The sequence below is a fragment of the Glycine max genome, chromosome 10 (assembly GCF_000004515.6).
Source record: "Glycine max cultivar Williams 82 chromosome 10, Glycine_max_v4.0, whole genome shotgun sequence".
Classification (NCBI taxonomy): domain Eukaryota; kingdom Viridiplantae; phylum Streptophyta; class Magnoliopsida; order Fabales; family Fabaceae; genus Glycine; species Glycine max.
The window spans coordinates 1,623,616-1,647,936 of NC_038246.2; the positions used below are offsets into that span (position 1 = coordinate 1,623,616).

The 24,321-nt window shown below is 31.7% G+C and overlaps 3 protein-coding genes across 7 annotated transcripts; all 3 read right to left on the reverse strand.

Annotated features, from left to right (window-relative positions):
• LOC100806784 (nucleolar protein 16) lies at positions 1 to 1,113 on the reverse strand. Its single transcript, XM_003536119.5, has 3 exons — positions 726 to 1,113; positions 486 to 607; positions 1 to 396 (listed from the first exon to the last, which is right to left on the reverse strand). Exons 1-3 carry the CDS (start codon positions 988 to 990, stop codon positions 280 to 282), a joined length of 504 nt encoding a protein of 167 aa, XP_003536167.1. The 5' UTR covers positions 991 to 1,113; the 3' UTR covers positions 1 to 279.
• Positions 1,114 to 2,213: 1,100 nt separating this feature from the next.
• On the reverse strand, positions 2,214 to 10,228 carry LOC100793361 (ABC transporter C family member 4). 5 transcript variants are annotated; one of them, XM_006588531.4, is made up of 12 exons: positions 9,974 to 10,228; positions 7,204 to 9,378; positions 6,778 to 7,098; positions 6,483 to 6,569; positions 5,756 to 6,385; positions 5,448 to 5,612; positions 4,994 to 5,288; positions 3,878 to 4,092; positions 3,300 to 3,605; positions 3,135 to 3,198; positions 2,788 to 3,027; positions 2,214 to 2,679 (listed from the first exon to the last, which is right to left on the reverse strand). In XM_006588531.4, exons 2-12 carry the CDS (start codon positions 9,283 to 9,285, stop codon positions 2,579 to 2,581), a joined length of 4,506 nt encoding a protein of 1,501 aa, XP_006588594.1. In that variant the 5' UTR covers positions 9,286 to 9,378; positions 9,974 to 10,228; the 3' UTR covers positions 2,214 to 2,578. The 5 variants fall into 5 exon arrangements, with proteins under 5 accessions (XP_006588594.1, XP_006588593.1, XP_006588592.1 ...); XM_006588530.4 differs by having other exon boundaries at positions 9,966 to 10,228; XM_006588529.4 differs by having other exon boundaries at positions 9,858 to 10,227.
• A 10,441-nt stretch (positions 10,229 to 20,669) lies between these two features.
• On the reverse strand, positions 20,670 to 23,015 carry LOC100500134 (small nuclear ribonucleoprotein family protein). Its single transcript, NM_001352689.1, has 7 exons — positions 22,865 to 23,015; positions 22,602 to 22,643; positions 22,384 to 22,482; positions 22,199 to 22,276; positions 22,018 to 22,057; positions 21,574 to 21,738; positions 20,670 to 21,109 (listed from the first exon to the last, which is right to left on the reverse strand). The coding sequence occupies exons 1-7, from the start codon at positions 22,865 to 22,867 to the stop codon at positions 21,087 to 21,089; spliced, it is 450 nt and encodes a 149-aa protein (NP_001339618.1). The 5' UTR covers positions 22,868 to 23,015; the 3' UTR covers positions 20,670 to 21,086.
• Positions 23,016 to 24,321: the final 1,306 nt, after the last annotated feature.

The following is a 24,321-nucleotide window of genomic DNA, read 5'->3' on the forward strand; positions in this document are numbered from 1 at the left end:
TATGTAACTCTATTTCATGATTGAAAATCTAATTCTATAATAAAATGCTACATAATCTTGGTGGTAGCAGGTTAGGAAGACTGGAAGAGCAGAGGTCCAGAATGCCTAATCTATCACAACAAAAATCCACAAATAATTCAAAAATTCAAAAGCATTAACAAAATTTCTCAACGATGACATGGTAGAGAAACACGTCCTCACTGTGACAAAAATTTTGGCTAAACGATCCACTCCAATCATTGCATCTCCATCCATGGATTAATTAATTAAGCTCCCATTTCATTTGGCCTTAAGGAGCGGGTTCTTATTTTGATACATATGATACCTCATGCACAGCTTCTGCAGAGTTCCAATTGAATGCTGCATCGGATTCAGCTTTATATCCACCAACATACTCTGCAAAACAAAAACAACAACAATAACAAAAAACCTTTAAAAACCCCAAACGAAAAAAGAAAAAGAAAAAAATATCGAAAATATCAAACCTGATAATCATCTCCGTATTTAGCGACGAGACGACTGATATGAATCCGTTGCATTGCAGTCAGAGGCTGAGGCGGCGCGCTCCTCCCATCCCTTCGCTTCTTTCCTAGGGCAGATTTCAAGTCTACAAAAACCAAATAGAATATTACATTATTCGCATTTCAAAATCAATTACGGTATAATAAACTGTTCGATTCGATGCAGGAATGAAAATTAAGAGGAGGACGAGAGGAAAAAGGTACCGTCTTCTTCGAGATCGCTGCCGGAATCGATGGTTTGAGGATCGGAAGAGAGTTCGGTGAGGGAGTTAGGGTCAGAGAGAACGCCAAAGGAGGAGTAGTTGGTGTTAACGGTGCCTTGGTCGTCCCATTGAGGCTCTTGGTCGAGGGATTGCAAGAGCTTGGGTGGAACGGAGAAAGAGGGTTTGAAAAGCCTAGGGTTCTTCTTAGGGAGTCCCACACGGACCTTGGTTCTCGATTGCTTGTACTTTCTTCTCGACCTTCCCATTCTCCTGTCACTGCCGCTACCGCCAACGAGGCTTTTAGGTTTTCTCTAGGTTAGGGCACAAAATGTCTCGTTATTTCAGCACAGCTTCAGCGACGTCGTTTCTCGGGCTTCTACTGTGCGATTACCATGGTGCCCTTCACATTTTAACTTCATTAATAAAATAACTAGGCGACAAAATACAAAAACTTGAGCAAATTGCGTAGTAGTTGTAGTTCTTACCTTTTAAGAATTAAACAGTTTTTTCTCTCTTTATTTTTATCTTGAAACAAAACAGGAAAAAAATATATATCTTATGTCATGATTTTTATATCAAGAGGAAGAAGATTTAATACATCCGTAAGATAATTAATTATTTAGTGATTTTTAATTAGGTCCTTAAATTAAAAATATATATTTAAATTTTTTATTTTATATAATTGGATATCTCGAGTTAATTTATAGTGGCTTGAAATTGCTAGAAAAATAAAAATGTGACAGCTATTGTTTCCATATATATAACCAAATTAAAAAAAAAAAGAGTATTGTATTTTGTCTTATTTCTTATTTTTTTAGCAAATATTTTTTAAAAAAAATCTATGAACATAAATATTACAACAGAGAAATGAAACTATTTGAACACGTGATTCACAGAAATAAAATATGTAACATACAAACATGTCATGCATATGTAATGACTATATCCATTGGACGATGTATGTCTTTTAAGACTCAATACTTAACAACTTGATGTTTAGTTGATAAAAACTGTGGATTGTTCCTTTCCGAACATGACTTTGTTTTGACATATTATATGCTATTTAGAATATAAGTAAATGTTCATTGATAGATACTATACCAATAAATATGATTTATGTAATATTTGATATACATGATAAAAAAAAAAGATAATATCAAATAATTCGGTGGTTTAATTGACTAATTTTGTATTCTATTCTACAAGAATAATATTAAGTGGTATAAGTATAAAAATTGATACCAGTATCAGTCAATGTGTGTGAGATTAAAATCAACTCACATTTCAACATTTTTAGAATCTCATGCATCTAATTTCTTCCCAAGCAACTATAAACTTTTTCTTTTTTAAAAAACAACAAAATCAACAATAGAATTTTACCATTAATAAAATCCCATAAATTATAAGATAATCTAAAATGCATCTTCCATTTAGAACTCTTTTCGCGACATGAACAAGGTCAACAATATTTAATGCTGTAAGCTAATGCTCAACGAGAAGTCCAAAGTATATTACTGATGATGCATAATTCAATATAAAGGCAGTGGAGCAACTGTGTAATTGTACACTGGGCACTGTGTTATATAAATTAGGACCTAAAAAAGGCTATATTTTGTTTGTATACTAGAGCTACTTAAGCCAGAGGTAATTAGAAAAACCATTCACAAGGTTTGCTCATTCTTCACTTGTCCAAACAGCAATTATGCAGGATGGTAATTGCACCTCTCTAAAGTAAAATGCCTTTCTCCTTTCTCGTGGCACTTGGAAGATCAATCAAAACTTAAAAGGCTTAGCCTAAGTTTGGTTTTCTGTTATTGTCTGAATGGCTGAGAGAGACACATGCATGGAACTTTCTTATAGGCCACTGGAACGGTTGGCATACTCTTGAACTAATGCCCCAAAGAGAGATGGCCTTTGGAGCAAGTTGGCTGGTGAATCAAATTCTTTGGCCCGCCCTATTAATGAAAAAATGACCACAACTTAGTATACAAATACTATAGACTATAGTCCATGAGATGTTATTTAATAAGAGAAGAAGCAAGAGAATACATATATCATCATACCTGCATCTACAACTAGAACTCTATCACAGTCCATTACTGTTGGTATTCTATGAGCAATGCTGATGATGGTACGAGCTGCAAAGTCCTCTCTGATGATCTTCTGAATAACAGCATCGGTTTGGGAATCAACAGAAGCTGTTGCCTCATCCATAAACAACAGCCTGCTTTGCTTAAGCATAACCCTCCCTAAACAAAGCAACTGCCTCTGCCCCACACTCCAGTTATCTCCATTATCAACCACTATATAACATTTCAAGTAGCATTATTGCCATTAGTAAAGAACAAAATGGGATGCAAGTGAAATTCAAGCAGGTAAACAAAAGAAAATGGTAAAGAATAATTAAAACCTGAAGTGTCAAGTTTCTCAGGCTTAGAAGCCACTGCATCTTTTAGTTGACAACGTTCCAAACTCTACAGCAATTAATAATTAAAAAGTGATGAGATTAGGCCAATGATGGCAAAAACTTCATCCATTAAATCAATGAAGTATATATAGCATTGAGTGTATTCACCTTCCATATCTCTTCATCTGTGTACTGTCCAGTTGGATCAATGTTACTTCTGACGGTTCCTTCAAAAAGGACAGGCTCCTGAGGGATGATACCAAACCGTGACCTAAGATCATGAAGCCCCAAGGCGGATATGTCAATGCCGTCAATGATTATTTTTCCTCCTGTAGGTTCCACCAGCCTGAAGAAAACTTGAATTAAAGTTGATTTTCCACTTCCTGTTCGACCAACAACTCCAATCTTTTCCCCTCCGTTGATGCTTAGGGTGATGCCTTTAAGAACCAAAGGAGTGTTTGGACGATATCTGACCTGTTTACAGTTTAAGAAATTACCATAAGGAAATTATAGTGTGCTACTCAAAGCAGATTGATAATGAAAAATAATACATCACTAACACTATTTTCAAGGATAGTTGCAATGTTGCATTGCATAGACATAACGAATAATTAATTTGAAATTCAAAGAAGTCTTCATAATAAGATTTTAGAATTGAAAACCTCTCATGAACTAGAAGCTTATTCAAATTCGGCCACTGCAACTGTAATGTACAATTAATAAAACTTTGGTTATAATCTAGATACCTGCAAGTCTTTGATATCAACATGGCCTTCCCCGGGCCAATTTGCAGGAGGCAGGCGATCCTTAATGTTCCATGAAGCTTCCGATGGAATATTTGTGAACTGTTTGATCCTCTCAACAGATACCATTTTGTTTTCAATGAAACAGCTCATGTATATAGCCCAGAACATCACGGCATTTAATGACAAGCCATATGAGAGAGACAAACCAACATTTTCTGCATCAAGTAGAACAACCCGATCAATTGTTTTATAACAATAAAACTTTTGACTGCTATATAAATACAAGTATTGCTTTTCAACACATTTTAAGTTAGTAGTATTTTTTACATGTAACTACGAAAGACAGTACATGTAATAGTTGAACAATTCCATAGTTGAATGATTCAAAGGAGCACGAGCACCATCTTCAAATGATTTTACTATCTTTATATTTTGTTTTATATGTTGCACACACATTTTGCATCCATAGCCCATAGGATATTCGATTAGAGCTGCGCTGGATGAGTATGCTGAGTGATATATGACTCATCATTAGAAGACAAATTCAAGAGCTGGATGGGCATGAGTGACGTGACTACCCCATTAGAATTTAGAAGACAAATTTGGTAAGGAACAGAAGTGGAACGGACACTCCTTTTTGTTGTTTGATAGTGTAAATCGGTGGAACCCTTTTATCTTCAAAGAGTAGTTGTAATTATAATGTTTTTCTTTCTTTCTTTTTCTCTTGTACTTTTGGTTGGTATGTTTTGTCTTGTTTAGAGAATATTGTTTTTGTTATTTATAACTTTTCTCATTCCTTCATTTTCCTAGCTAGTACATTACATGACTTCCGAGTAAAGGAAAAGCAGTGCCACTCCTTTATCTACTCAACTTTTCAATTTTTCATGATTACACCCATAACGTCCTAACATGAGAAGTGATATATTTATCAAGTTGAGGTAGATTGAGATGGAAATAACAGAGAGATAGAGAGAAAAGAAAAAAAAAAGTGATACTGTGATGGGTAAGTGATGGAAAAGATTAAACCACCATCTCTTCTGCTGAGAAAGATTAAACCAGATATATCGTCAAGGCAAACAGTTCACAAATAATCCTTTTGAAATAAAGTTTGTTTACCTGGCTTTATGATACTGCTGGGTAACATGATCATGAACATTGCAGAAAGGCAAAAAACTAAGCTTCCAAGCAATTCTAAGCGGAAACCCAACCACGCATTGGAACTGAAGTTGTGGAAATCCATTCTCAAATTAGCATTCACCCGTTTAATGTTTTCTCCGCAAAATTCCTTCTGCTTTCTGAATGCGCGAATTGTCATGACCCCGGAAATGCTTTCAGAGAAATGGTGAATCACTGGTGCTTTTGTAATTGAATCCAGACGAGTTAACTCGCGAGATGAAGCAAGAAAATAACCCTGCAAAACAAAAAATCAAAATCAAAAATCAAAACACACAGATTTTTAACATAAATTGACAATCTAAGAAAGACAAATCAATTAAATCCATGTCATGCTTTAAAAATCTTAAAACATATGCTAGCAATCATAGGACTAGCAGAACAACCATGTACATACCCGGTACCAAATGTTTAACCAAGCAAGAGGAATTAACAAGAAAGCTGTTGGCCAAGAATTTTGACACGTGATTATGAAGATGCTGATCACTGTAATGTACATAGCCACCACAAAATTGATGAACAAGGGGATAAAGACATCAACATTGGTTTGATCAGTGGATGCCTGTATAAGTTCAAGAAAAAATAGAAGTCATTATACATGTGGACTTCAAAGATGACATTAATGTACAAGTTTATGTCAATACGAATTAGGTTATTAATCCATGTAACATTTAACACAACATACTCGAACCTTAGAATTCTTACCCTGCTTAGAATTCTCCCAGATGGCGTGGTGTCAAAGAAAGACATGGGGGCATGCAAGATGCTGTGGAGAATTTGAGAGAAGAAAATCTGTGCTGTCTTTAACCCCAGGACTGTGACAGAGTAGGATCTTAGCACAATTAAAACAACTGAAACTACCGCAATAATCGCGTAGATGGAAATAAACATGGAAGGATTGAACAACTGAGCACGCTCTTCTGATGTTTCATATGCCAGCCAATAATCACTTGCCATCATTGATGCTTGCCACAACACAGAAAGAGAGATTACTGCTATAATGCCCCACCACCCAAAAGCCTCAGTGCAGTAGAGTTTATAGATATGTAAGCTAACTTTTCCAGTCTCTCTCTCCTCCTCTTTGATGAGTTTAGAACCTTCCTTGCCAGACTTGGGCTGGTCAAGAGAGTTGCTTTCACCATTGGCTTCTCTGTTATTCGAAGCTGCCTTTGGTGATTTCAATGGCTTGTTCAAATTTTCCCCAGTCATGACTGCACCTTGCTCCACTAGTTCCATAGAGGTGTCATGTGCTGCAACAAGAGCACTAAAATCCATTCCAGACGCAAGTAGATCATCGTACTTCCCCGATTGGACTATCATTCCGTCCCTCATCACCTTTTGAGCAAGCAAGCATATGCATTAGAAAAACTCACCAAGTTAAATTGAAGATTGAATGGAACAAAATGTTACAGGATTAGAAAAAGAGGCTTACCACTATAAGATCCACATTATGTAGGAAGTCTACTTGGTGTGTAACAAGAATAACGGTCTTGCCTTTCAGAGCCCCCCTCACGCATTCCTGTATAAAACGACTCTAAATTAAAATTTGGCTAAAACTACAAAAACTGAACTGTACATAATTTTTTAATATAAGGATTCAAAAAATTGACTTCAAGCAAGAAACTAGCACTTGCCAAACGTCAATGGTCCAACAAATATGAATTAGTGTAACTTATAGAATGCTGAGAGAAGTAAACAGTGAGAGAGAGAGAGAGTAAATTAAGGACCTTGAATATTTCAGTGCCAGTGTGTGCATCAACAGCACTAAAAACATCATCAAGAAGATATATATCAGAGTCTTGATACACAGCCCTGGCAAGCTGTATGCGCTGCTTCTGACCCCCACTTAGGTTGATTCCGCGCTCTCCAATCTCTGTCTGGTCCCCATGTTCCATCATTTCCAAGTCCTTCTCCAAGCTACAAACTCTAACAACTTCATTGTACTTCTGTCTGTTCATTGGTAAACCAAAGATAATGTTCTCTTCGATGGTCCCATTTTGAATCCAAGATGTTTGTGCAACATAAGCAGTACTCCCACAAACTTGAACCTGTCACCAAAACATATATATAATCAGAAATGAACATCACTGTACAAATTAGTGACTGCACGGTAAACAAAACAAAAGTCCTCATTAAACAAAAAAAATACATACCTTCCCAGAAATTTTGTGCATCTCGCCAAGAATTGAAGCAAGGAGAGAAGACTTCCCTGAGCCTACAGTCCCAACAATTGCTGTAAGCTCCCCCTTATTAATCTTCAAGTTAATATTTTTCAAGTCTTTAAGTTGGCCATCATCATCCCAGCTGAAGGTTCCATCCTTGACCTCCACAGCAGTGTGTCCACCACACCCTTCTTCTCTCTCAACCGAATCATCCATCAATTCCCTGCTAGACATGTACCTATCCAACCTCCCAAGTGACACCAGCGCTTGTGAAAGAGATATCATACTCTGAGGGAAGGTCCTAATAGGTTCCTGCAGGATCTTAAACACAGTTGTGGTGGTGAAAACCGTCCCTGCATCGAGTCGAACTCCAAGCAAAAGCGCAGTACCAAACGTGAGAGTTGATATCAACAATGGCGTGCTCCACAACACAATAATAACGCCACAGATTGAGTACATGAACTTGGAAAGCCACTGGAACTCGGACTTTCGGAAACCCAAAATCCTCCCATTGAAATGCTCCTCCCATGCTTGGAACTTGATGACACGCATGTAATTGAGCATCTCATTCACTGCCTTCATCCTTGAATCACGGCTCATCATGGCATTAAACTGGTAACGCTTGTTCTTTCTTGTAGACACCACAGCAAATACAATAACAGCAAGAAGTCCAAGTAAAGCCGTAATCACTGAGGCTCCTAGACAGTTGTACAGCAAGAACAAACCAATACCAACTTGAAATGGCATCATCCACACGGCGTGCAACTGAAGCATCATATCAGAGAGTTGCTGGCTATCGACAGCCATGTAATTGACAATAGGCCCAACTCCATGATCCTGTCTCGCGGAACCGGTTAGCCTCAGCCCCTTCTTGTACAAAGAAGTGATGAGGGTGCATCTGATAAGCATCCCAAGCTTCTGAGAGTTGAAGTTGAAATGGTGAGTTGTCAAAACTTCTACGAATTTAGCACACAGGAGAATCAACACGAGGTAGTACCCTTCATACACAGAGCTACCTTTCCCTGCCGTGAAATCAACAAAACTTTGAATTAGAACTGGCCCTACAAACATTACAGATAGCCTAATAACAGCCAGGAAGGCAGTGAAGGCTATCTCCCTCCAGAAACACCGAAGCAACGTGGTTCGAACTGGGTGCTTTGACCTCTCGTCTGATTTAGGCCACTTCGATTCAAAGATTACCGACATCCTCTCAGCTCTATGCTGAGGTGAAAGGTATGGAATTTCATCAATCTTCAACGGTGACTTGTACCCTTTACTCAGCAACGGGTTTATCCAAATCCAAAAGGCCTTGGATATTGCAGAAGCTGAAGCAAAGCCAGTAACGTTGGATTTGTCATATAGTTTTGTTTCCTCATCAATAAGAGGTTGTGTTTCTTCCCCGGACACAATCCCGGTGGAACCTTTAACAGCAACGCAAAGCAGAAAAAGAGACAAAGGTAGAGAAATGAAAGAAACCGTGTCATCAACCAGGAAGCTGAAGTGTTTCCCATCTTCCACTCCCACAGAGACCAAACGTATGACCCCAGAAGCTGTGAACAAAGAAACCAAGATGAAATTTGCAATCCAGTATATTCTAAGCGACAAAGGGTGAACAACAGCTTGAAACTTTTTCTCATGGATGATTAAAACTGCAAGGACTAGTTGTGTTATAGCCTGAAGTAACCAAAAGAACCCATCAGTTTGCTTCCACGTCCCATCGGTGGAACTGGTAAACACCAGAATGCAAGCAACCGTGTACAAAATAGTCCAAACAGCGGTTGTGGTTAGAGTTAACTTAAACCATGCTGTTGTTCGGTTAGAAACTCTGTTGTTTCTGATAAGGGGCTTGTCGAGCTCTGAGTTGTGGTTGCCAATGGAAGTGAACCTAGAATAGAGCTTTATTAGCGCAAACACAAAGAGAGTCAACAGGAGAAGAATGTCAACACCAGACAAAAGAGCCCTCTGAGGACACGGAGAGAGGAAAATGAATCTCAGCCAGTGAGGTAAATTTGGAGTTGCATTGGGTGAACACGAGAAGGACGTGATCCAAGTTGAAGCTGCCGCAGAAGACATGTTTAATTATTTATAGCACCAACGAAGAAACTTCACTCGTATTGCTGCAACCTTATAAACTCAACTCTCATCGACCTTGTTTCTCTGCTCCCCCTGAAATAATTCAGAAAACACGGTTGGAAAAAGTTAAGGAGACGCAAAAGGGTTATAAGTTATAACTTATAATAACTCATACCCTTTGAGCCAGTAATTGACAGGTTGGAAATGATGATTACTATGATACAAAAAAGAGCTACAAAAGGAAACAAAAAGAAAAAACACGCAAGTGCAAAATAGGTGGATGTGAATGAACAGCGATGATATGTGAATTGATAGGCATAAATGAATGAAACCTCTTTCTCTTGTTTGTGAACAAAACTTACCTTTCTTCTGGATGAGTTACGACCCCGCAACCCAGAAAACAGAATCTTAAAAAAGTCGAAGCCAAAAACTAAAAGGTTGTCCCGAACAACCGATAAGTCGCTCTGGACTTGGGGCTATTGAAGCTTTTCTATGCAACTTGATAATACATTTATAGTATGAAAGAAAACAAAGACCCTTTTCGGTTTTCGCGCACTAAAATAAAAAATTACCAATCTTCTTGTTTAATGTTTACTCTTCTTAGCTACGTGATCTCCGGAACAAACAAAACTCTTGTGGAAAGAAAAACTAGTTAGTTGAGTTGAAATTTGCAACTATACCCGCCTACCATGTCACATGATTGTGTCTAGTTTAATTTCAGCGAGGCTTCTATCTTCACCAACTATTGTGAAAAGAAAAAAACTATAGCAGCCTGGTCTACAGATAAATTCGCTATTATTTTTAGGAAACAGCGTGCAAGCTTCCCTGTTGTTCCAGCCAAGTCCAAGAAGGCTCTATTGTCAAACCACGAGAAGCACAAAGAAAATTCTTCTTTTACAACTGAGCAATAATAATAATAGACTAAACACAAAGGTTGAATCACGTTGACCGTAATAATAATGAAATCAAAGAGAACACATACAGTAACACATTAATAGGCAATAATAGTCCAGCATTAATTACAATCACAAATTGAACGTAATATTCAAGTCACGAGAATCTCTAACTATTAGAGATTTAATGTAGTAACCTCTACTTGTACTCCTATTAGTATAGGAAGACAAATGTTGTTCTCATAGTATTTGTTAAAGAATTAAAAAGAGAATGAATTTTATTGAAATGCATAAAATTAGTGTGAAAGATTTTCTTAAAACTTTTTAACTAGTTAATAAGACTAATCAATTAATTAAAATGAAAACATGTGATGCTCAAGAGAAGAAACGGTGCCTCGATGTGCTAAGATAGGGATTGGCCGAATGGGAATAGAAAAGACAAAAGCTTGGTCCAAAGTATACCGGCTCTGGCGAAATTGCAGTATAGAGTTAGAGACTTCATTTACGCAATTTGTTAAACATTAATGGGTGGATTGTTCTAAAGATGAAATCAATGAGACTGTACGTGCTTGTCATCATGTGGAAATAAAATGTTTGTCCAGTTCTTATTTTATTTATTGGCACTTGGGAGGCTGCTCTCATCCATTTATAATAGGGGACCATAAAAATTAAAAGTTTAAGGCCACATGCTTATATGTGGCTTCTCATGGAGATTCCGAGTTATTATTGAGTACTATAATACATTAATGATTATAAATCATTTATAACATTTTTTACAGGAGAAAATCATTTATAATCTTATTTATATAAAAAAAAAGTTTTGATTTTATGAGATTATGTTACTTGACAAATTCATATTTATTCTCTTCAAAATTATTATTAAATCACATATATCAATTCAATTGTTCATTGTAATTAAGATAATATTTAATTACGGTAATTAATTAATCATGACAAAAATATTCTAATTAATTAATAATATAAATATTAATAAATTAATTAATACTCAAATATTAATACATTAATTTGTTTGATGAATTTGTATTTTATGAATTGATATTAATTTTCTTGATTGCATTTTACCAATTAATATTAATAAATTTGATTGATATCAATTATTTGATCAGATTAATTAAACAATTTATTTTATCCGATTATTACATTTAATTGAGGTAATTAATAATCTTCACGATTTGATTGTTCAATCATTCCCTTCTTGAAATATTTAATTTAAATAAATTATGATCAATATATATTATGAGTTCCAGATGAAATAGTAATTAGATTCTTTTGTATTTGAGTATTTAAAAATATATTATATAAAAAATAAATACTTAATTTTATTAAAAATGATATATTTTGTTACATTAAATGAATAATATAATCTAATAAATTTTAAAAAAAAATATTACACTTTTTATTTAATTTAATCTTATATTATCATCTACCATCAATTTATTCCAAAAAAATATACATAACATAAATATTTATATACAAAATAAACGTGAGAACGAGATAAATTCGGGATAAGTTTAGATTTAAAAAAGATAAATTTATATTTTTCAAACTCATGCATCTTGCTTGGATCTTATCAGGTTTGGTAAACCTATGAGAAATCAGTAACATTTTTTTTATAATTTTAATATACCTATATATTTTTAAAATAATAATTTTATATTTATAATTTGATTTAAATTAATTTTATACTTTTTGTCTATGGAAAAAAAGATACTATAGTTTGTTCGTTATGATCTATCATTAATAAAATATTATTTCACCTTACATATGTTTGTGCTTTATTATTATTAGCTTTTTGACCCGTGATTGCATGGATTAAGGATTATTTTGTGTAGTTATATGATAAATTTATATTAAATAGTGTAGTTTTAGAATAAAAAAAATATTTTTTATTGAATTATTTGTTTTAACATATAATAAGTAAAACATAAAAAAATAATTTAATATAATAAAAGTAAAATAACATGTGTTTTTGTAGAGTAATTATTATTTCTTACAAAGAATTATAAATGTATATAAATTGTTGAAACAAATATTTTTTCACATGTTCAAAACATTTTATCAAAAGAAAATAAATATAAAAATAAATCAATATTATATTAGAAGTATAGGTATAACTAAAAATGTTTATGAATATACAATTTTCTATCTGATTTTTTCTGCTAACAAAAACTATCACCCTTGCTAATTAAAGAACTGTAATACTTTTGAGATGAAGTGAGATTGTAAAATAAATATAAGTTATTTTATTATATATAAGAAATAGAAATAATATTATATGAGATTATTTGAAAAATATTAATTCGAGGGGAGAGATATGGAAATATTTTGGTTTGTTTGGTGGAGAAGATCTGTAACAGTTTTAAAAATTGTGAGATGCACAATTATTATTTTAATTAATTTTCACTCGTTTGTCCATTTTTATACATGTCTTTATGTATTTCCCATCAACTAAATATCTTTCATTTCTACTTTATTAATTTCTCATATTTTTACTCGTCAATTGTGTTTGTTTATACTTTGAAAAAACAACTTTAAAATAAATATTTTTAAAAAGCAAATATGACTTGTTTCTTAAAATAAGTAGAAATTCTTTTTTTATTTAAAATAAATATTTATTTTAATAAATAAATTTAAACAAATTAATTCCTATGAATGAAGTCTAGCCCGGTTAGTTGAACAAAATATATGTGTATTATAAACTATTTTATTGTGCTTAATTCTTATAAATAAATAAAAAATAATCATTTATTTTTATTCACTCCATTCCTCTCTTCTCTAACAAACAACATATACTGATGTCATAATGAGCTAAAAATTTAAGAAGATAACATATTAAAGAAATCCAACAACAGATCCAATTAGATTTTTTAATCACGTCACATTTTATTTTAAATAAAAAAAGAAAAATGAAATGATATAATAATGTTAATCTAGTTATAAAGTAATATAGAGAAATTATTCCACAATTTTTTAAAAAAGTTGACCCCTTTTAATAGTAGACCGTGTTCTGTGTCATCCCAACTTTGGCCAAACTCAGAGTTGGTCTTGATAATCTGTCGTATTAAAATGTTAATGTCATATTATCACTAATGGGTCAGTTAGTAATTTTCATTAAACAATTGATGACACACTAATGGTGAATTAAGATTGCTAAATTTTGAACACATGATCATATGCGCTATAAAAACTTCTAAGGGATCAAAATTGTACACTTATAAAACTGTAAGGACAAACAAAATTATACAATTATGTTTTTAAGGAAAATAAATAAAATGATATACATTACTCCATTTCAAACTGACACATATTACATTTTTATGTTTAAAATTATATTCACTAACGTTTTCAATTTTCAATAAAATGTTATATTTTTTACAATAATCTATTGCCAAATAAACAATCAACACAATAACTTTTTATTATCATAATCTATCGATTATTCAGCAACCAATACAAAAATCTTCCACTTATGTATATTTTTATTATAATCAATATTATTTTGATTCTTATTCATACAAACATAAATTTTACATTAAATTTTGGTTGATCTTTCAACAATAATCGAACATGCTCAACCTCAATTTTTTTTACCTATACCCTGTAAGAAAATTATATGAGCATCAACCAAAATATTTTTATGTGAACTTTAACTTCTCCTATGTTTATGTATTTGTTTGTAACATCCATTAAACTTTTGAACCAAAAAATGGATCCTGTTCAATTGAGATTTTAATTAAGTCCAACTTCTTTCACAAAATTATACACTTTTAACACATATCATCATTGTTGTATACAAGTTCTCCACGAAGATCCTCTCCACTGTCCAGTTTCTTCACGAAACCGTATCTTGCTGTGAACGAACCCGATCTGAAAATGCTCTAAATCATTTTATTGGAAAGGTAAGTGAGTAAAATGTTCTTTTAGAGAAAATTTAACAAATTTAAGCTCTAACTTACTAAAAATATTTGTTTTTAAACTAGGAACAATATTTTTTTTTGTCTAATACTACTAGTATTACGTTAAACATTGGATTAATTCAAATCAAAGTAGATAGGATTGACAAAGTAAACAAAGTATTGGTGGAGACAAAATAGGATATTATATCAACAAATAGTTTTACAAACCATTCCTTTGAAAGTAATATTTAACAAATCTAAAGTTATATTTTACTAACATATTGTTATGAAATAAATAAATAAAGTATAATAATAATCTCTCTGTCTACTTATAAGGTAGAAACTAAAAGAAAAATATAATAATTAATCTCTGTCTTATAATTATTTATAAATAATGAAGAGCACGCCATGACCATGATTGCTAATTCTACATGTATGTTTTTTGCTTTGAAAAACTATTAATTAATTAAAACGACATTTTGGTTGAAAGCCACAACTTCTTCCTTCTCAGAGAGCGCAACATTAGATAGCATGTACTCAAACTTGTTTAGTTATACCGAAATGCATGCTTACTATATATGTAGATAACATGAGGAAGGGATCAAGAGTGATCAGAATGTTAAAGATACTCATATGAATTATGATAGAATCATCGTCATCAACAACAACATCGATCAAATCATTATCATCATCATCACAAAATACAAATTAAGCAAACTCGTGGCCATAACTCTATGATGCCTATTCTTTTCCTCACTATCACACTATGAAACTTATTTTATTTTTATTCTTCTTGGTGTGACGTTTGTTTGGCACCAAAACATATTCTTTCCAAAATGTTTTCTGCATCTATTCCTTGTTAGCCAATAATTTTTCATGTGGTTTGCAGGGACGTATGGACGTAGTAAATTGGAACGGAGGAGTTTTGGCCTCCCCAATTATTTCTAATTTTAATTTTTTTTAATATATATGATATCTTAATATTAAAGTAATTATTTCTATTTTGGGATCAGATAAAGATACTTAAGTGTCATTTACTTGTTTAATTTTTATGGAATATTTCATTTTCTTTGTTATAGTTTTATTATGAAGTTAACGACATTCTTTCATTTTTTTATTTAAAGGTTTTCATTTTCTTTTATAATCTTTATTATAGAAATAATTATATTTTTAGACCAAATATTTAAACATTATTTATTTTTTCACTTATTTTTACTTTTTCCTATTATATTTCTGCTCATACTTTAATTTTTACTCATACTTTTATTTTATCTATTCTATTTTTCTCCGTCCAATCAAACAATAATAGAAGAGCACGGGTATCTCACTTCTATTGTGAAAAGAAATCCTCCTTTTCCTTTCAAAGAAAAATTCTCCTTCAACACAATGCAAGAATAAAAGTCCAAGCAGAGGTTCGTCAGGCATGATGTCAACATTTTCCTACATTAAAATCTAATGCAGTGATTAACTATTATAATATATTTATTTTTGACTCGGATTCATTGCATTTGTTTGTACGTTCACATAAAGTAAGATGATAGTAACTTAATAAGAGGGACCAGACAATCCAGCAGGATCCCCTCCATGTACGATCCTGCAGGCTGCAGTCATAGTTTAATAATCTATCTATTCTGTAAGTTATATTTTATTTTTAGATTAATTATAATTTTTCTCTCAGTTTATACAATATCGTGAATTTTGTTTTCAAATTTCACCTCCTATAACTTTTTTTCGCTAACTTTTTGCTCTGTATAAGTTTTTTTTTTTTTTTTTTTGCTGGTAACCCTATTTTCATTTTTGTAACATGGCTATTTGCCAGTTATATCAAATTTTGTTAAGTATTATATATTGCTTTAAAACTAGTCTAATACAAAATATTAATTATTAAATAACAATTATTAAAAATTATAATTATTATTATGAACCAATAATTCGAACTCATATGGGTCCATATTGCCTACCGGAAAATAAGAGTAAATTACTATTTTAATCCATGTAAATATATAATGTTGTTGCATTAGTTTTTGAAACTGAGAAAATTTCAAAGAAGTTCTTAGAAGTACAATTGATTAATCAAATTAATCCAGAATTTTAAAAAATAAGTTAAGCAATAATATTAACATAATACTTAGGGATAAAAATGATAGTAAGTGATTAAACTTTGCGACTTAAATGAAATTAAACAACTGAAATTTTTATGGACTTATTTGGAGTTTATTACTAAATTTCAGGAACTAACGAGACTATGTTGTACACTTCACAGAGTGGTGGTTTATTTTAAAAACCACAAAATTACTATCGTTGTTCAAAAGCAACGAAGCCTAATACAAAATTTTAAGTAGTGATTTTCGTGAATCAGTTTGAATTGCTATCTTAAAACAAAAAGTGATCCAATCCAATATAATAAAAGATGGTTTGGATTGAATTGGAGGATTCAGGTTGTTATTGTCATCTTAATTTTCTTTTATTAGATGTCTTTAGATTTAAATATTGAACATTTTTTTTTTCAAAATAAGTGAATTATATTTAGGTTAGTTTTCTAATAACTTGTTTAAAAATAGAATAAAAAATATCAAAAGGAAGCGTGCCAATCAATCGATTAATTATTACAACATAGTTATTTTTTTTAAAGGAACAGGAATGTGTGTATTCAAAATAAAAGTCTAAGAGAACATGAATATATTATAATTCTACTACATTATACATGATTTTTTTTTGGGTGAAACGTCAAACAACCTAATAAAACATATAAAGGTCACGTATGAAACGCATAATAACATATATGTATTGGAAAATATCGATTTGGTTTGAATATAAAACAAAAGAAAAAATAAAATATAAAATGCTAGTATTCTTTCTTTTCCAAAAATTATAAATTTAATTTTTTTAAAAAGAATAATTAATTGATTCAAATTCTTTAACACATATATGTATAAAGTATAAGAAAATGACAAATATTTTTATGAATTTTTTTATATCCATGCTTATTTGTCATTTATATTTATATAAATTATAATAATTTAAAAGATAACCCGTGTATTGCACGGATCCAGCAATTCGTAGTTATTTTAAAAAGGTGTATGATATGATTTCTCTTTGCTGGTATATTATAGTTCGTTCATTTTCATTTCAGTTTCTCCAATCAATTAAGATCTAAGTCTTAGTCAAGTTGGTTGTTGGTGTCCACAACCACAAGTTTTATATATATACACAAACAGAGTCGTGCTCCTGCATGCTTTCTATTTGACCAGTAAACCTGATTTTCAGGCTATTTCCAACTCTCCGAATCTTACAAGTTACAAGGAAAAATATTTATTATTAAGAGTTATCATGGCTGTCGTGTGTATTCTTTTTAGATAAAATATAACAATATGAGGTTATTAGTGAGAATCATTTAATAAAGTTTTAGATTTGACTTGTTAGATTAGAGAAATAAGTTGCTTAAATTATAAAAAATAAATATTTTATAATGTGTTATTCGGATGAAGATGACATGATTCATGGGGTTATATTTTATAACTGATTTATTTTAGTACTTAAATTTATAAATATTTTATTTATGCTTAATATAATATTAAATTTTTATTCGTTTTAATATTATTATATCAATATCAATGAAAGACCGTAGAAAAAAATTAAAGCAAAATGAAAATTTTACAAAAACAAGAAATAGAATGAATGATATAATAATACTCATAATTTGAAGAATCAAAATAGAAGTTGATTTTATTCCATATTTGACGGATGAATATCCATCATTAATTGTTTTTCAAACTACACGAGATCTGAAAATTGAAATAATTTGAAAAAGTGGTTAGAAATTGTCAATCATGATGAGAGATTTTTTTGATACAGCATGAAATGAGAGACTACACCAACTATAGTTGTTTAAAAATTCAAGGGTGTACGTATTTTTTTTAACGTATACTTTTGCATTGAGTTGACTCTATTTTAGAATATTATAATTGAGAATGTTATAGTCAAATTGTGTCATTTGTGTGTGCGAGAGAGTGGGTGGTGTGTCAGGTCTGAGTTGTTACTTGTTAGTGTTTGTTTTACCGTATGCTTTTACATTGAATGATAATTTTTTAGTATTATAATCAGTAGGAAAATTACTATCGCATTAATATAAGGTAACGTCTAACATTTCTATGATAATGCAACATACTCAGCTTTCATAATAGAAGTATGGGTTAAGTAAAAGACGAAAATGTCACTTTTTAGAGAGCAATCATGCTCAAACATTGTTTTAAAACTTATTCCAAAAGTAGGAACGTGCCACATTCCTAAATTTAGTTTCCTCAAAATACTTTTTTGAAGCTTAAAACGAATTAATTTAAAGTGGAGATATTTGAAGAATGATATATAAATATTCATTCTTTTTCAACACCTATTTTTTTTTCTATTTCTTTCCTCTTATCACGTCATATATTATATTGAGTGTCCATAAATTATTTTCCTTATATGTATATAGAATCTTTTTCTTTCTTCTCGAGAATCATGTTTTTTGAAAATTATATTATTTTTAGAATCATATTTTCTGATAAGGAATTCCAAATGCAACATATATTGAAATAATCATGGTCCTTATCTTGACCAAAAACATATTGTTAGGACCAAAAGATTGTTAGTAGGTTTATTAAAAGACGGGTTTGCCTTTATATATATTAGTTCTTTCCTCTTTTTCCTTGTAAACTTGAAGTTTATTAAAACCTAATATTTTATTATTGATTGTTGCCTAGTAATGTCTGGGACGGCCAACATGCTGGAAATGAATTAGACTTTGGGTTATACAAGTTCTTCCTTATTTGATTGTTCAAACACGCATATGAGTTTCTTAAAAAAAAAAACACGCATAAGTTTTGTGGCCACGGCAGCTCAAAAGAAATACTAATATGGCTATGAAAAATGTTAGTAATACATTATTTTTAAGATACTAGATTTTTTTCTTTCACGGTAAACTTCACAATTTTTCATGAATTTGACTTCTCAGCGGTATTTTCTCATGCTGTCATTGTGCTGTCCCATTTAAATTATATAGTTTTCATGATTTTTAAAATTAAATGTCACCATTAAATATTAACACAATTGTGTATTGTTATTTTAATGGGAACAACACAGAAATAACATATGAAAGAACAACAGAGAGACCGTTTTTCACTAAACACCATTGCTCTTGAACTTAAACACTTTCACAGTCAATTTTTTTTTTTCTTTTGCTGATTGTCATTGTCGGATAGAAGCTGAACAACTAAAGGTGATTGGTGGTATTAATGATGATATTGCGGGCTATTTATTTTGATATAATTATGATGTGAAGAAACAATTCTTGGGACTTCACGCTAGCCTAGGCATTTTGGCTAGACAGGAGGGGCGGAGAAGATTATCACCGGTCAGAATTAATTTTGAAAAAACAGAAAAATTACATTAAAATATGTTTTTTTATTAAAAATTAAAAATGTAGATTGAATTTTAATCCCCTCACAGTTTGCTGCACAGATTATCACCGCTAGGAATATTTGTTCCAATTTTAAACCGCCAGAAAGTTTCTCCAATGTTAATAGAGACCAAAACATAACTTTTAAGCATGTCTAAGAACATCAATCGTCATACAGTCCAGAATTTTTTCGCACGGTGCAGGACCTATCTAGCTTGTGCATGCTATCAAATAATTTTAACGTTGTAAAAAATACTGCATAAGTTTTAAATTTGTCTTCGTTTTCTTAGGAAAGTTTTAGATTTGTCTTGTGTATTACAAGTTTGTACCAATAAAATTATGTACTGCTTGTTTTCATGTTAATGCTTTTTTAGTTAATAACTTTGTATTCAATTACACTAGCATATAGAAAATTTGCGGACTGGAGGTATAAAAAACAAAGTTGAGGGTGTAATCCAGCATAAAGTCAAGGGTGTTTTTTTTTTTTTTTTTTTAATAATAAATTAAAGGATTTGAAATCGAGATGGTACTAAGATAGCAATGTCAAGTAATGAAATAAAGACAAAATAACTTAATGACATATCTTGCTATATATATATATATATATATATATTTCATCACATCACATTTTTGCCATATAAGCATATGCTAAGCAAATTACTTTCATGATAATTACACCAATCATCAGTGCCAAGAATTACGGCCTGTTTAGTTCAACTTTATTTTTTCTTCTTTTTTGACCAGCTATTATTTTTATCTATTGAGAAAATCACTAAAATAACTTTCTAATGATTTTTAAACTTTTTTGACCAGCTAGTTTGTTAGTACTTGTTTTTAACTAAAATGTTTTATTACATTATTTTTAAATGTTACGTTGAATAGTAAATGCATCAATCTTGCCAAGTTTTTATAATGACTTGTACAATCATTATAATTTTTAAAACATTTTAGTTAAAAACAAGTACTAACAAACTTGAGATTCAACGTAACATTTAAAAACTTACCAAGATTGGGAGGCATTTACTATTCAACAATTAACATGTACCACCATGATTACTTCTCGCCGTCCCGAGACTATGTTTGAATTGAAGGAAAAGAATGTAATAAAATGTAATGAAATAGAATTAAGACTAGGTTCCATTATTTGGGTAGTTTATATTAGAATAGGATGGAATGAAACCTCATGCTTTGTATTCTATTCCTTCCCCTCCAATAAAACTATCCAGGCAATAGAATGCTAATTTTATTTCATTCCACTCCATGATTCCATTTCATTTCACTCATCACTAGAGACCTAAACATAGCCTCAGGAAAAAAGAACTACAAAGGCAAGTTTTTAACCTGAGAAGGCATCGGAAAACGATGTTGGCATAGAAGCTTTGGTGAGGTCCATAATAAACACCATTTTTGTGACTATAAATGCAGGAAAATAATTGGAAACCTAAAATCAATAATACACAGGAAACATAACATAAATAGTAACTGTTCTGAACGGGCACCAATGCCTTTAAAAGCAGCAACTGGCCCATCTGTAGTTCCATATCAGTACCCAAATCAACCTCTACCTCGCCCTCCACCTACCACAGAAGGAAATTTTTTGGATGAGATTCATCAACAATATCTATTTTACACAATATGTCGGATGGGAGGTAAAGATGAGGATGCAAATGACAAAAGTGGCCTAAACTGTTGTTTGGGGGAGAATTTTAAAGAGGAAGGGAAGCCACTCTTACCCCTAGGTCTGAGTGATATAAAATTACAAAATGGACTACCAAATTCTCTCAAATATAACCTGAACTACCAAATTAATTTTCCATAAACATCCAAGCAAAAGAAAGAATAAGACTCTCCAAGTTCCTTCAATAATAATTTAATTTACTTTTTACATTGAAAAAAAAATGTTTGGTCCATCAACAGATCATCCAAGAGACAACAAAAGCACAGATAGCAAGAAGGTGAATTTGAGGGATAGAAACCAACAAAAGAATAATTGGTATACATGCAATACTTGCATTTTGAAATGACAATAGGAATGATTTACCTCTGTTTCCACCAGGCTTTCCACCGGGACCACCCCTACCTCGTCCTCCTTGTCCTTTAGGTCCACCTTCATCAAGGCCACGCCCAATTCCTTTTGGTTGACGTCCACCAGGACCATCCTCCCTACCTCTTCCTCTTCCACGTCCCACACCAGGGGGTTTGCGATCTTTAAAAAAAAGTCACATCAACCAAAGAATTTTTTAGCTTTTTGGTAATTGAAAAAGAATATGAAACAATAACTTGTTAACAGTGATGAAACTTTCCCTTGCTGATTTATGAAAGAAACAAGTTTGCCTCTGAAACTGTTAGGTTCAAGCATATAAACTATATGCATCTTTAATTTTCTTTTATTCATCTTTAGTATGACAAACAAGCCTACCAGTTTTTTTCTTTTTCTTAACCTCTTAAATCACCTAGTCATTTAGTTGTCAAAAACAAGGCTTACCAGTGCGGCTCTTTGTTTCTTCCTGGACTTTGTCAATAACCTAAATCAACAGGAAGTAAAGCTAGATCAGTGGATAAATGAATGCATCACTAAGAGCTTACCACATTCACTAAGAAGTTCTGAACCTTATTCACTGAAAGAGAAAAAAACATAAAACGACTGAAGCACCAGCAGCACACACCTCATCAGGAACCCGAAGGTACTTTATGGTATTGCCGCGAATGTAGCACTCGGGCATACGCCAAAATCTATCTCCATCCTGAATTGCCAATTTCAAATTGTAAGTTAAGTTGTAACAGACATTCACATATGAGAAGACAATATCTGAGAGTGAATGCAGGGAGAACAGTGAAAAAAGATCGTTACTTTAGAGGTACAAATGACTTCTCGGAGATGAATGTTCATCCATGTATCACAATTAACCAAGTGCCCGTTATAAGTCTCCCCATTTTTCAGTTCCACTAGCTGTTACAATATGTCACAAGTTACAAATCAAGCAGTATTAACATAATTTCTATACATATAACAATAACGTAACCCTAAAAAAAGAGGGTAAAAATAAAGCAAAAGAGGGTTTAACTCACCATAGGGTGGCCTTGGGCAGTCTTGAGAAGGGAAAGGGGCAGCTGCAAAAAAAAGAAAGAGAGTAAACAGTGAGAGAATGTAACCCTAATAGTAACAAATAGGGCATTGGTGCGCATGATTAGTCAGGGGGAAGTTATTGGGTTTTAATGTTTTAGGTTAAAAACAATATATCTTAGGAAAAGGAATGAACTTGACGAGATCTATGTATCCATTCGTGTTAGGGCTGAAAGGAACGAACTTAGAGAGAGAGAGAGAGCATTACCATGGTCGGAATCGGTGATTGCAGAGTTGACGGTGCTAATAAGTGTCACTGTTTCTTTGCGATTTCACAGAGAAAACTATTAATCAGACCTCTCTTTTGTTCCTACTTTCTTTTTGAATCTTAGGCGACTCTACTCCTATAGTCCTATTTCGTTTATCAAATTAGTTATATAGCCTATTTATTATTTATTCACCAGTAATTTCAGCTGTTTTTTTTTTAATCACGCTCATATTTTTAAAGTTTGATAAAATTATGCTACAAGATTTCTTTTATAAATATTTATTTTTATATAATTAACATTTTCTATGTGTAATGCACACGCAAACCCCGTAAATAAGCGGAGAAAATTTATAAGAAACTAAAGAAAGATAAAAGATTGTGAGAGAAGAAAATTAGTTTCCTTTCAAAAAAAAAATAGTTAGTACTATTTAGAAGAAAAAATAATAAATAACCATTTAAAATATTTAGCCGCAATCAAATGACAATTAAATTAGATAAAATGATCATTTTTTATTCTGATAAATCAAAATTAGATTAAATTAATTTGTAGTCCTTGAACTATTTGATAATTTTTAATTAATTTTTTTATTTTTTTTCAATTAAATACCTGAACTTGTATTTGTTCTTTTTATTTAGGTCCTTAATTAGCTCTCCAATTATAAAACACATAAGTTTAAGTACCTAAATTAAAAAACAAATACAATTTTTGGAACTTAATTAAAAAAACATAAATTCAGGAATCCAATTGAAACGAAAAAAGTTTAAAAATCTAATTAAAAATTTGATAAAACTTCAGAAACGGCAGAATAATTAAACCTAAATATTATAATCGTAGACTATTATATTTTATTCAAACGATTGAGATTAAAAAAATGTGTATGACTTATTTAAAATGATCAAGGGATTCTCATTTAATTTTTAATCTTGATTATTTATATACAGATATATGACTTAGATTTAAAGTTTCCGTTTCTTATGATAAAGACTTCTCACTTGATAAGTTTCCTATAAACAAAATATTATATAAATAATATAACTTTTTTTTGACTCAATAAATAATAAAACTTAGAGAATACATTATTAAAGATTGGTAGGAACAAACTTGCGTCGTTACACAAATCAGTGTTCCAAAGTGTCCAGAGTATTGGACTAAAAATTGCGGGACTTGACTGACAATAACACTGCATAAAACATTCTCTATGGTGCAGTTCTCTCTACTTTTTATTTTTTTAAGCAACCACGCTTCAAAGGATATGCATGCATCACAGCAAAGTTTATCCTAAATACAACTATGGACGTAATTGAAAAACTTAACCTAAAACTGGAAGAGCTAAAAGAACCGGAGTAAATTAATCAAAGTACCAATAATTACACTTAAAAAGAGGAATGTTGTCTCCAGGAGAATCTTGGGCTTCTCCAGTATTCATCTCAACTTCATCTGATGTTTGAAAAAAATT